Genomic DNA, 13,967 nt, shown 5'->3' with positions numbered 1-13,967 from the left:
GCACAAGAGTGGTGGGAGCAAATGTCACGACCACGTGATAGCTCCAGTATGAGGGAGGCACCAAGCACATTGCACACATCATCTGGTTTCATCCTCGGCCATCTTATGAAGGACCCATTGTTCTCACTTCATAGGAAAGGAAACAAGTTGAAAAAGATGAAGTTGCTCAAAGTTTTACAGCTAGTCCACGGCAGAGCTGAGATTCTGAACCAAGTGCCCATGTCCTCCTTCATTTGGAGGACTACCTACTTCTTGCAGGCACTGTTCCAGGCTTGTGGGATATAGCGATAGCAAACCACCCAAGTCTTTGCCCTCATGGAACATTCTAGTGAGGGTGAGGGGAGCTGGTAAGAGAGGCCTGGGATTTCCTGGGTACAGGAGCACAGTGCTGTATGGACGTGGGTGACATGCCCTGGAGTCCTAGGGTCATGCCTGAAAGGAGTTGTCTGTCATTTCCCAGGAGCCAGAACAACTTGGGTGCTTTGGGATGTATGTGTCTGAGTTGCTGGAAGAAGTTTTTTCCTCTTTCTTCCTCCTTAGTCTGTGAAATCCTTTATCCCTGTGCCATTAGAAGCCTTGTCCTTGGGTCACACTGCACCTTAGGACCCAGTGGATTTCCTCAGATCATCTAATTCAGGGTTCTGATTATAGAAAGGTCCAGGACTCGCCCATGTCAGTCCTGGAGTGATCTCAGAATAATCAGAGAATGTAATCCCACCATCTCTCTTGTCCCACGACTTTCGTGCTGAGGTCTGCCTTCTGTTTTTAACTAACCCTCTAGGGCTGAACTGAACGCAGCATCTTTCCTTCCAAAAATCAGCTCTTCCTTGTGACACCCCTCTTCTTGTTAAATGGCGTCACTACCTTACCGCTCGCCCGTGGTCAAAGCCTCAGGGGTCTTTGACTCGTCTCGTCATTCTTTTTGGATGCCCCACATATACAGGCATGTGGAAGCTGAAACTTGAGCATTCGCGATGAACACTCTGCAGTTGTTCACGTGCAGATTCCCGGGCCCAGCTCCCAGGGATGCCGGCCCTCAGGTCTGGAGGGTGTTGCTGATCTGTTCCCCAGGAGATTCGAAAGCACGTGATCCTGGATCACTTGGAATGCATTCAGCTACTTGTGGTCAGGTCCTACCCATTACGTAGGGTCCCTCTGGTCTATCACCTGCTTTTCATTTTTGCTGCCAGCAACCTCCCCCTTCCCCCCCCCCATTACTTCTCATTTGGAACTAATAAACGGAGCAGCTCTGGTGTCATCACTTCTCTGTGTCACAAACCTCACTGGTTCCTCGTGGCCTGTACATAAAAGCCCTCATAGCCTAGCAGTCCAGACCATCTACGCCCTGGCTCTCACGTACCTTTCCAAGTTTATCTTCCTGTATGCCCATATTTTCCTCTACTCCCGCCAAACAGATGTGCCTTTTATTCTCAGGCATTCCCTTAGACACCCTCCCGCCAACTATTCACAAGGTCCCTTCTCCTGAGATGCCCTTCTTCATCGTTTTCACCTGTTGAGGTTCTCCTCATTCAGGCCCTATGTTCTCTGTTATGCTCTCCATTTCTTGAAATGCTCTCCAAATTATGATTACTTCCTTTCTTCAGTGGATATTTATTGAGCCCTCAGGACATGCTAGGCATGGGGGCTACAGCCATAAGCAAACTCCTGGATGCCCCCCCTCATGAGATTGGGAGTCCCATGAGGTAGGTGGACATTCATCAAATGAATCACACAAATAAATGTGTAACTGCACCTCAGGACAGTGCAAAATATAGGAGCAGGAGTTTTACCTGGTCGGACAACCCAGAGAGCTTTCCTCGAGGAAGTGAGCTGAAATCTGAAGGATGGGTAGCCAGGAGGATGCCAGAGTATGTGAGGGGAGGGACCAAGATTGTGAAGCAGCCCAGAGAGGAGAAGAGGCAGTGGCGAGAGTCTGCAGGAGGCCAGTGGGGCAGAAATGTGGGAAGAGTGTGTTAGGATTCGAGGAGACCACAGAGGTTGTGGGTGGAGAGCATCTTGGTCTTGACCTACGAGGAAGTCATGGAAGGGATCGAAGCACGGTGGGGTTGTGGTTACATTTTCTGCTAGCGTTGCATTTGTTGACACCCTTTTTGGTGGCGTGTCTCATAACTAGGCACTTGTCTTGTTTTAGACTGGGAGGTGCTTCAGGAGTGCGTGAATCTGCATTCCCCACAGCAGCTAACGCATACTCAGCAATGTGGGCTAGATGATCAAATGCCAACGTAGCCAGAAGTCCTCATCCCATCACAGCACGTCTGTGGCGCCCTCGTTACTGCCGACTCTGCGTTAGGCACTGATATGAAAAGTGCCAAGATGCTTGTACCCATCAGACATAAGCAGCTGTGCACCCCAGACTCCTTGAAGATGGAGCCCGGACATTTCAAGAAATGGATGGCAAGTGGCATAGGACCTGAACGATAAGGAAAGTTTCAGTAGATCAAAGCAGCAAAGGAGGGCATTTTGATAGACGGGACCTGGTGAATAGCAGGGGCAGCGGAGAGTCAGGGAACACTGAGGGAGTTCAGGAGGAAAAGGGGGCATCTGTCCAGGGCAGAGAGGAGGATACACCTGGAAAGAGGCAGGGCAGAGTTTCCAGAAGTTCTGGGGCAACTCCCAGGCATAGCTGGGACTGACACCACCCTTGTGAAAAATGCCTTTTAAGCACATTTATGAGAATTGGTCAAGGGCATTGTTTGTCCCTGCTACCCTGGAGAGAGAATAAAATAGTGTCATTTAAGCTCTCTAAACTTAATGTCCTCATCTTTAAACATTGTTTCACAGGATTGCCAGGGAGATCAAATGAGATAGGATAGCTGAAGGTGTTTTCTAAGTAACAAAGATTGTGCAAAGAGGGAGTTTAAACTCTCTCTCTGGTCCTCCTCTTCTCTCTCTGTCTCTGTCTCTGTCTCTGTCTCTCACACACACACACACATACACACACATTTCACATCCCCTGGACTAAACTTTCCCCGTGACTTCTCCATCCTGCTAAGACATACAATAGAAGATGAATTACAATAATAATCACCAACTTTTATTGCGCCCTTGCCAAGCGACAGGTATTATCTTAGCATTTATATTCATTCCTGCATTTAATCCTCAAATCCACCCTTTGAAGAAGCTACCCAGGACCCAAACAGATGAGGAAACTAAGGCTTAATCACACAGCTGGAAGGGACGGAAACTCTGCTGTTGGATCCAAAGGTTGCGCTGTTTGTCCCCCAGCAAGCTGGCGCCTTAGGAAGGAAATGGCGGCAAACCAGGGGCCTACTGGCCACCCCGTTCCTCCTGCTCTCCCACTCCCCCCACATCCAGCAGACCTCCTGGCGCTGAATAGGGAAGGGATTGTTCTGCTTCTCCCTCCTGCTTCTGAATGTTGATGTTTTGGGTCATTAAGGGGCTTGGAGATGGGGGCGGGGGGGGGGGGGTTATGACCTGGCAAAGGCCTGAATAGTCATTGTTCCTTTTCTTCCCCCCTTGAATGAGATTCTGTCCCCAGTCTTGGTGTCTCCCTCTGGGTTGGAGGAGGGGGTGGGTCAGAGGCCAGGGAAGGGGAGCCTTTTCCCACCACTTTGATGGATAGAGCTTAAGCTGACGGATGCAGAGATTCCAGCATCCTTGGAGCTCTCCCCAGTCTCCCTACCCGGCCTTGAACCAGGCATCTTCAGCCTTGATGTTAATATCCACGAAATGAGCCCTGGTCGGGCATGGATCTGAATTCAAGGTTCCGGTAGATAGAGGAGAAAGAGGCAACAGTTACAGGTGTAGTTTTCCCTGACAGTCCTGCAGGTTCATTTCTGCTGTCCTATTCCCCTGCAACAAACCCTCATCTCCTCCCTGCCCTCACCACCCCCCATCCCACCCACTGTGAGACTATCGAAATTGAGACTCTCCTCTCTTTAGGAGGGTTGAGCTTCTCGGGGCCGGGGGCGGGGGGGGGGGGAAGACGTTAGATAAATAGAAAGTTATTCTTGCGATCACTCTTGCAATTGTTGATATAAGACTTAATGCTGGGAAGTATGAGAGAGTTCTTCCAACCTGACCTTTTATTTTTTTTTAACCACACCCAAAGAAGTCCAGAGAGCCAGCCATCGCCCCCAGCCCTGGGCAGCCTTCCTGGGCTGGGGGCAGAGTCTTCCTCTGTCCTCTAGGGTCCCATGACCCTGTGTTCATTTCCCCTGTAGCCTTCGGGGCTGAGGCATGTGGAGAATCAAGGAAGAAGGGAAATGATGTTTCTGAGCACCTAGCACGTGTCAAGGGCTTTATATACCTTATTGCAGAGTACAGGGCGCGTGAGAAATCCAGGTCCTGCCACAGACAAATGCATATTCGTTGATTGAGTGAGCCACATTTAATTTTACAAAAACTCAGCAAAGGAGTTATCATCTTGTTTCTTGGGGGAGAAAAGAAGGTTGTGGGGTGTTATATTAAGTGATCCAATTTGCCTGCAAACTAAGGTCTCCCGACTCCAAACCAGGAAGTGCTCTTTCTGGTACCCTGTACTATCTCCCACATCCTTCCCCGTGTAATTCATCTGCTTCCACCCCCACGTGACTGCTGGACTTCAAAAGGGCAGGCATGAGCCTCATTCAAAGCTGATATCTCAACAGGCAGCCCAGTGCCGGCACACTGTAGGACTCGTTTAATGTCTGCCTATTAACGTAACACGATTCCGTTTCATCCCTTGGTGACCCTGATCCTCTCCTCTGTCCCACTCTGGCAGGGACCCTCCGTCCGGTTCGCCGCAACTACTACGACCCGACCTCGGCCCCTGGGAAGGGCGTGGTGTGGGAGTGGGAGAACGACAATGGTTCTTGGACGCCCTACGACATGGAAGTGGGCATCACCATCCAGCACGCCTACGAGAAGCAGCACCCCTGGATCGACCTCACTTCCATCGGCTTCAGCTACGTCATTGATTTCAGCACCATGGGCCAGATCAACCGGCAGACCCAGCGCCAGCGCCGCGTCCGCCGGCGGCTGGATCTTATCTACCCCATGGTCACTGGCACCTTGCCCAAGCCCCAGTCCTGGCCGGCCAGCCCCGGGCCTGCCGCCGCGCCGCCCGCCGCGCCCTGCTCCTGCCCGCAGTGCGTCCTGGTGATGAGCGTCAAGGCCGCGGTGGCCAATGGGAGCGCCGGACCCCTGCAGCCCCCGGCTGCCCGCAAGCACATGCCCGAGTCTGGAGTGGTCAAGATGCCTCCCCCACCAGGCCCCGGGGCCAAGCCACTGGACAGCACGGGCACCATTCGAGGCCCGGTGAAGATGGTCCCATCGCAGGGGATCCGGCGACAAGCCTCCAGCACGCCGGCAGGGGCGAATGCGGTCTCCCCTGCTAGCCCCCCGGGAGCCAATGGCAAGACCGGAAGGGTGGCCCTGGCGACCTTGAATCGGACCAACGTGCAGCGACTGGCCATCGCCCAGTCCCGGGTGCTGATCGCCTCCGGGTAGGTGCTTCCATGGCTGCCTCTGAGCGTCAACTGACCAGGGGCATCAGACGTCACTGATCATCCGGGTCAGAGATGAAGGAAGGGCTGCCGAGGCTTAAGGTCCTCCTCGTCTTCACCTGGCCCCCTGGCTGCAGGTGGAAGGCAGCACGGTGTGGTGGGTAAGCAAGGATGTGGCCTTTGGGATCCAGCAGATCTGGATTCTAATGGAGACCTTGCCTCTTCCTAGCCCTGTGATAGGGGCGGAGCCCTAACCTCGCAGAGCCCCAGCTTCCTCATCTGTAAATGCTGGCCGTAATCTTCATGTTAGGGTTGCAGTGAGCATTACAGGAGGTGATGCCTACCGAGAGACAGCAGGCAACATTCAGGGGCTCCCACCACGTTCTAGTTTGGGGACTTCATCACTTTACTTAATCCTTACAACAAGTCTATGGAGTAGGCTTTTTTTTTTTTTTTTTTTTTTTTTTACGGTACGCGCGCCTCTCACTGTTGTGGCCTCTCTCGTTGCGGAGCACAGGCTCCGGACGCGCAGGGTCAGCGGCCATGGCTCACGGGCCCAGCCGCTCTGCAGCATATGGGAATCTTCCCGAACTGGGGCACAAACCCGTGTCCCCTGCATCAGTAGGCGGACTCTCAACCACGGCGCCACCAGGGAAGCCCCTGGAGTAGGCATTTTTGATCCCATTTTACCCTTGAAGACATGAGAGTTTCACTCGCTCCAGGGCACATACCTAATCATCAGTAGAGAACGGGATTCAGACTGCAGGAGATCTGAGCCCAGACTCTTCCCCACTCAGCCATGCTGCTTCCCTGTCAATCACATACCACGGTGTCCAGCACACAGCAGGTGCCAGGTGAGGGTTAGTCCCTTTCCTCTGGTGCCTCCAGACTGGAATAACAGCCCGTGTTTAATGAGTACTTACTACCTCCCAGGCAGTTCCCATGCACCGTCTCAGTCGTTCCTGTGACAACTTGGGGATGTTGTAGGTTCTGTTATAACTGCTTTTTATCATCCTCTTGGCCTTCCTGATCATAAAATGGGAGAGACGCAGGTCCACGTGGTACCCGTAGCCTTTGCCTGCCAGCCCCTGATTTCTTGTGAGATTGGCCTCTTATATCTGTCCAATCTTCCCTTTCTCTGGAGGAGCCTGGCCCTGCCTGCCACCCAAGTCCCAGACATTCGGCATGGTTCAGAGGTAGGTTGGACCCAAGAGTGTGAAGTTCAGGCTGCCCAGAGGAAGATCTCTGCACGTAGAAGCTAAGCGCCGGGAGGAGACAGGAAGGAGGGTAGCTTGCAGACCGTGAGGCCGGGCCTTTACTCCTGCCTCTGCCACTGGGTGAGGCGTGGAATCTTTGCAAGGTCCACGTTCCCCCTGTGTGGAATGGGGATCATCATGCTTGCCTTGCCTACCCCATGGAGTCAGTGTCAAAACCTCAGCTAAGAGCAGTCACCCCTTAACAGCTGACCCGACGCGCTCGCCGGCATTAACTCATGACCTTACACCGTGATGCAAGTGTCAGGCATGGGCACTCAGCTAGGAATTAACTCCCCAAGGAGAGAGGCACAGCCCACGTGTTACAGAGCGGGAGCTGGAACCTAGATTTTCGTCTCCTAGTCTGCCGCTCTTTTGGCCAAAGCCCAGCTCCTCGTTGTATTCAAAGGCAATTTATTATAAATGGTCAGATGCTAGTCAGATGCCTGGGGTTTTCATGACTTCCTCTGAGCCTGCAGAGGTATTTGGCAGAGGGGAAGGGGTACCCGCACGATGCCGCTGCTCAGTTTCTCCACACTGGCGTACAGCAGCATCCCAGGGCCCCTAACGGAGTTCCAGGGCAACTGCTGGCATGGCAGAGGGAGGCTCCTATAGTGGGTAAGAACACAGTCTTTAGAATCTGACTGGCTGGGCTGGAACCCAAGTTTCTGGCTGTGTAACTTGGGGCAAGTTTTGCATCCTCTATCTTCAGTTTACTCATCTGTAAAATGGGGATAGGAATGGTACCTTGCTTACAGGGTTTGTCATGAGGACTAAATGAAATACCCAGTGTGGAATTACTACAGTGCTTGGCGCATAATAAGAGTCTTTTCAGTATTAGCTGCTATTACTATTACGAACAGTATCTATGCGCCCTGTAGTTACTGAGTCGAATCTAACACCCTACTTCATTTCTGGCGCCCTACACAAAAGCCAAGTGACCCCATGCCGTACTTGAGGGAGGGGAACCCCAGATCGCTTTAAATGTCAATGAAGGATTCGTCAGCTCTTTATCTCTCTGCTCGAGTATCTGCCTGCCAATAGAATCCGAGCAGCAGAATTGGGGCGGAGGTCTGGGCAGTGCAATTTCAAAAGGGCTATAGAAACAAGTTGTTTTTTTCTCTGCTCTGTTTTCCTGACAAGGGAGGCCCCTCCCTACCCTCTCTGTCTTCCAGCCCTCTCCTTTTCACCTCTTACCACCTCCCTCACCCCCACTACCATCTTCTCCTCCAGTCTTTCTTGGCCATTTAATTAGCGTGTTTATTCCCTTTGTCTGCCGTTGCCATCGACCTTCTGTCGTCCAACGGCCCCTTCCCCCTCCCCTCTCTGCCCATGACCTCTTCCAGTAACTTTCCCACGGAAAAAAGGAAGACCAGGGAGGGCGGGAGAGGTGGGATGGAGAGAAGGGTTTGGGGGGAACAAAAGATCCTGTGAATTATTCAGAGACACAAGCAGGGGGTTTCTAAAGAGGAGAGAGGAGGGCTGTGCTGAGGGGGGCGGGAGTCGCCCCTCTGGCCGTCTTTTCCAGAATGGAGGCTTCTCTATCTCCAGCGAGACCTCAGTTGCTGGAGAGACAAGACCATTGTTCCGCCGAGGATTCCTGGGTTGGCTCGTAACTCCCAGAAAAACACTTCTCACCATGGTATCTGCGGAGCTATTCTCCCCTCATCAACCCCCTCTTCCCCTGCCACCTTGCCAGCTCGTCTCTTTTCTTAGTTTTGTATGTTAGAGACAGAAATTAAAACGTGCACTCTCCATAACTGGGAACTTCCCCACGGCACGGGGGCAGGGGGTGTCTGCTGATTGGCCAACGAGTAGTTGGTTCAGGCAGCTTTTGCTGAGCTGAGCTGCCTGGAGGATGTGAATGCTCACCTGCCTTTGGGTTACTGACCTCTAGGAAAAGGACTCAGGCACCTGTAACCCTGGGGGCCCCGACAGGGTGTGCCCGGTGTGGACCATACAGGCTGTTCTCCTTGGTTTTCATTTTAATGAAGAACGGTGAGGGAAGGGTGGTCAAGTGTTGCCAGCCCAACGATCTGCCCAGCACTCAACTTTGTATTAACACTTTACACCTGACATCCTCAAGAATCTGAGAAAATTGGAATATTAAGCAGGAAAAGGCTTTCTATCAAGCCCAACTTCCTCTTACCTTTGGGAACCAAAAAATGTAAACAGTCACCCAAATTTGCATAGGGCTTGACTATTTACAAAGTATTCGACCTGGATCCTAAATCCTCCCTCCCTGGGAACCCAGGGACAGGGATTTAGGGTGCCCTGTTTACTGCGTGGTAACTCGGAGGCAGTCCTGAATGGCAGAGAGGCTGCGCGGTACTCCCAAAGGCACAAAGTCGGTGCAGAGCTGGGCTAGAAGCAGATATCCTGACCCCCTTGCAGGGCCCCTTCCGCTGGACCCTTCTGTATTTCATAAGCAAATATCCCCTCTTCCCCAAGCCCTGCTGCCACCATCCAGAGCCTCCTGACAAGCCCTTCCGCCATGTTGTCCCTGTCCTGGCGTGGCAGGGACACCCACCTGTTCCACAGTATTCACCAGCACACCCTCCCTCTCCCCAGACCTTGCCCCCAGCGCTGAGTTCTCGGGCTGCCCGGGATGTGCGCTCTGGGGATTGGACTATTTCCTGGTTAACCAGGTTGGGTGTGGAAACCTGCCAGTCCAGTTTGTGGGAACAAAGGTGGCTTTTGTCACCCAGATCACAGCTACTTATCAGCTGAAGGGGGGGCCTTGGAGATGGTGAGGGGGGAAGGCAGGTGCTGGGCTGGGTGGCGCCCACTGCCCCCTGGTGTGGATCCAGGCACAGAGGAGGGACCCTGCCCACCCCCCCTCCCCAGAGAGAGGCGGGCGGAGAATCGGCCCCAGGTGGGGGACCCAGGGCAGAGACTGCACCTTGGGTCCCCAGGTACTGGGGTGGGAAGTCATCAGGAAGTCTCCTCGGCAGCTTCTAACCCAAGACTTTCACAGTTTTACAGACAGGGAAATTGAGGCTCAGAAAAGCTGATGGACATTGTTACTGGCAGGACTGGGTCTTTAAGCTGATTTCCCTGACCCCCCATCCGCTATACCATGCCTGGCCCTGTGGGGCAGGTTACAGAGTCCGGAATCAAGTCTGTGCCTCTTTTTCTTGGTGTCTTTCTTTTGTGTTGAATTCAGCTTTCACCTCGTCCCATCGGGATTTGACTTATCCTGGGGACAGTTTCTGAGGACAAGTAGCCTTTGGGGGCCTGTTGAGACACAAACACACCCACATTTGTTACTTCCACATCCTTCTCACAGCCCTGGTGCACACGTCATCATCCCTGGGAAGGGACAGAGACCCCAGAAGACTCAGCGTGGCCAGGCAAGCACCCATCCTTCTGGGCACGTGGGGGACAGACAGACCCAGGGGCTCAGCCTTGAGGTGACATTCCAACCTCCCCTCTGAGTTGTGGGTTCATTCCTTAAACCTGAAGCTTCGTGTTTTCTGTCTGCAGCATGGGGTGTGATGAGGATTACACAGACACAAGAGCACAGCCTAGTGAGTGGCTAAAACAATGGGCTCCAGAGACAGATTTCCCGGGTTCAAATCCTTCGCCGTGTGACCTTCGTCAAGTTTGCTTAACCTCTCTGTATCTCACCTTCCCTGCCTATTAAAACGGAGTTAATAATAATAACACCTCTTGCATAGGTTGTTGGAAGGGTCAGATGGATGTATATACTGTGAGCAGGTAGAACGGTGCCTGGGATTAAGTGCCTGACTCTACTCTTGTTAGCGATTTTAACACAGGGTTGAAGGGCTGTGGGCTGTCTTGTTCACTGCTGTGTCCCTGGCATACAGCAGAGTATCCAACACAAAGTGGGCTCAGTATGAATGGACAAATAAATTAATAACAAATAAACAAGTGCTTTTTCCCCTCCCCCTACTTTCCCAGCACCACCCTACCCCCATAGCAGAAACTCTGGTTCCTGGAGTCGTCGCTGACCCAGTCCATCTCCAAGCCCACATCCCCTTCCAAGCCCAGCTGTGGAGGCCTGGGTGACAAGGGGATGGTGCAAGACCTAGCCCCGTGTGTCTCATATTTTTCCATTCAGCACCGTGGGAGGCCTCAACTTTCCCAGGCAGCTGTGCTGTCTTCTCTCCATCCTGGCTCAAGTTGCTGGGGAGAAGGACAGAAAAGGGAGGAGGCCCTGCCTGATTTATGCTTCTCAGGGAAAAGGAGAAGTGACAGCTGTTAGAGCAATGGTTTCCAAATGTTAGACTAGGGATCGGCTGCCTCTGCATCCTCTCGGCAGGAGCTTGTCAAAATGCAGATTCTCCTGGCCCACAGGTAGAGCTTCTGACGCAGGCAAGGGGCTTTGTCTTTTCAAAAGCTTCTGAGGTGACTATATACCCAAGTTTGAACTTGCTTCTTTATGTTTTTTTCATTTCTTCAACCAATATTTGTTGAATGCCTACTAGTGTCAGGCTCTGAGTGAAACAGACAAAGATATTTGCCCTGGTAGAGCTTAGATTTTAGGAGGGAAGATAAGAAGCAACAACTTATTTTCAAAGATCATACGTGGGAATTCCCTGGCGGTCCACTGGTGAGGACTCAGCACTTTCACTGCCCTGGGCCCAGGTTCAATCCCCGGTTGGGGAACTAATATCCCACAAACCATGGGACGTGGCCAAAAAAAAAAAAAAAAAGACCAGGGTAAGAGGGCTTGTTGTGGGGGGAGTCTCAGGGTGGGATGGAGGGGTGGGTAGCAGTATTAAATAAGATGGCCTCAGGAACATCACTGAGAAGGGAACATTTGAGCCAAGGCTGAAGAAGTTGTAGGAGGGAACCAAGTAGCTGTCAGGTGGAACAGCATTTCAGGCAGAGGGAACAGCCTATGCAAAGGCTCTGAGGCAGGAACGTTCTTGGCCAGTAGGAGGAACAGCTAGAGTGCAGTAAAGAGGCGAGTGACTTGAGGAGAGGCCAGAGAGCTGGGGGGACTGGGGTGGGGGATTTTGGCAGCTCAGGCAGGGCTGCGTGGGCCTTCCTGGGACTCTGAGGGAACTGCGGGGCCATTCTGAGTTTTGAGGTTCTGTGGAGTGGACTGACAAGGTTTGAAGGTATCAGCTCTGGCTGAGGGGCTAAGAACTTACTGCATCTTTAGTAGGAATAAGTAGTTCCTGTAAGAAAGGGGAACCCCTCAGTGGGTGAAGTTTTGGGGTCCCCACCACTGGCCCATTTTGTCCCACTTGTCAAAAGCATGATGTGTCTGTTCTCTCCTTTTTCAGGGTCCCCACTGTCCCAGTGAAGAACCTAAGTGGATCCAGTCCTGTCAACCCGGCCTTGGCAGGTAAGAGAAGCCCCCGGCTGAAGGTAGAAAAACAAAAGCAATGAAATAGGTACAGTGAGCATTTGTAAAAAGAGAGAGAATTCGGATGTTGATTAAGACAAACGAGGATGTGAGGAGTTGGGTTGGACGGGCAGGAAGAGTTTGGGCAGAATTGATCGTGAAAAGCAAAGCTTGCTGTTGAAAATAAGGGAATGGATACGTTTCCAAGAAAAGTAGAGGCTGTGTAGAGAATCCATGAGTTATGAGAATGCTGGTGGAAAGGAGGCGAGGAGGTTACTGGGGGGGGTTGGGGGGCTGACTCTCCAGTCCTTCTTCTCTCATGCTCTTGCCCTTCCAGGAATCACCGGGATCCTCATGAGTGCGGCAGGGCTGCCTGTGTGTCTCACCAGGCCACCAAAGCTGGCCCTCCACCCACCCCCCGTCAGCAAGAGTGAAATAAAGTCCATTCCAGGGGTTTCCAACACAAGCCGCAAGACCACCAAGAAACAAGCCAAGAAAGGTATCGGCCTCTTTATCGAAAGGGGTCCTGGCGGGGAGGTCACAGACATGGCTCCCAGCCCTGGCTCTGCCTCCACCACTGAGGGTCACACCCATGCCTTCCCCCTCTGTGCCTTAATTTCTGCATCTGCTAAATGGGCCTACCTAGTACCTGTTCTGATGATTACATCAAAGGGGATGAGGTACGGATCAGATGGCGACACCTTGAGAAATATAAAAATGCAGCGCAAAAATATAGGCACATAAAAATAGGATGCGGACACAGATAAAATATCAATACCTTAGAGAGAAAGATCGCTTTGACATTGGAACCCAAACAGACTTGACTCATATCCCAACTTTGTCCCTTGCAGTCTTGTGACCCCAGTCTCTTCTTTTCTCACCTTTACAAGGGGCACAACCGGTACCCAGCAGGTATGTCCTGTAATGTATCCATGTCACTAGGGAAGTAACCACTGTCTTGTGTCCCTCTGTAGACTCCAGATGCTCTGGCCCCTCAAATCGCCCTTTAGGAGCTCCATTCTCCCTTTTCACATCCTACAACTAGGAGGTCAAATACCTGTGCTTATCAGGGCCCCAAGGACCCCACTTCAGCTCTGTGGCTGGTCTCTCTAGTCTCTGGTATTGGTTGTTAAATGATTTCACCATCACCCCTAAGTCCCCACCTTGCAAACTTGTTATGAAGTTTCAGTGGGATCACATGTATATTGTGACTTAGCCCGGCAAGCACTAGGCTTTCAGTTAATAGAAGCTTGATTCTTCTAAGAGAAGCAGGGCAGTGGGAAGGAAGGACCTGCATCCCAGCTTTTGAATGTTGCAGGATCCACTTCCTCAAACCCTTGTCCTACTTTTCCAGTCTATCAAAAGCTCTCTGCTTAAATAAACTTGATTGCCTTCTTGCAGTCTCATAAGAAACGGCAGGATTTTGCACTTTCCCACTCTTCCTGTTATTATTAATAGCATATATCAGACTCTTAGCAGGTAAAGTGCCAAAGAACTGTACACCCGTTAGCTCATTTAATTGTCAAAGCATCGCTCTCAGTACGTGCTAGCGGTTGCTCTTGCCCATTTCCTAGGTGAGAAAACAGAATCTTAGAGACGTTAAGAAGGTCACCCAGGGAGGCACTGACCCTTTTTTCAAATTTCTATGCCTCTTTGTGAGTCCGTATCATTCCATTCCCTGCCTTTAGGCTAGGATGCCTAGCCTTAGGGGTCCAGTTCCTCCTCTCCCCAAAATTCCAGAATCAATGCACCTTTCAGGTAATTGCTTCCCAGAGCGTCACCCTTTCCCTACTGCTGGGCTACCTCTGCTGGCCGTGATCATGCCATCAACAGCCGAAGAAGACCGTCCTGAAGCTGTGGTCATAAATTCCTGGTTTCCCATAAAAACAATAGCACTTTGACTCCACATTACCGATTGAGACAGTA

At 51.8% G+C, this 13,967-nt stretch overlaps 1 protein-coding gene across 1 annotated transcript in view; it reads left to right on the top strand.

Annotated features, from left to right (window-relative positions):
- DTX4 (deltex E3 ubiquitin ligase 4) overlaps positions 1–13,967 on the top strand; it is a 36,066-nt gene that overhangs the window by 5,691 nt on the left and 16,408 nt on the right. Inside the window, exons 2-4 of the mRNA XM_027114617.1 lie at positions 4,745–5,468; positions 11,980–12,041; positions 12,379–12,540. Coding sequence (XP_026970418.1) covers positions 4,745–5,468; positions 11,980–12,041; positions 12,379–12,540 — 948 coding nt within the window. The remainder of the gene's footprint in view (positions 1–4,744; positions 5,469–11,979; positions 12,042–12,378; positions 12,541–13,967) is intronic.

Source organism: Aethalodelphis obliquidens, unplaced genomic scaffold, assembly GCF_003676395.1.
Source record: "Aethalodelphis obliquidens isolate GAN/ISIS:26980383/991018 unplaced genomic scaffold, ASM367639v1 scaffold14, whole genome shotgun sequence".
NCBI classification, from domain to species: Eukaryota; Metazoa; Chordata; class Mammalia; order Artiodactyla; family Delphinidae; genus Aethalodelphis; species Aethalodelphis obliquidens.
Note: the sequence above shows the minus strand (reverse complement) of the source record. Positions and strands in the feature narration are given on the sequence as shown.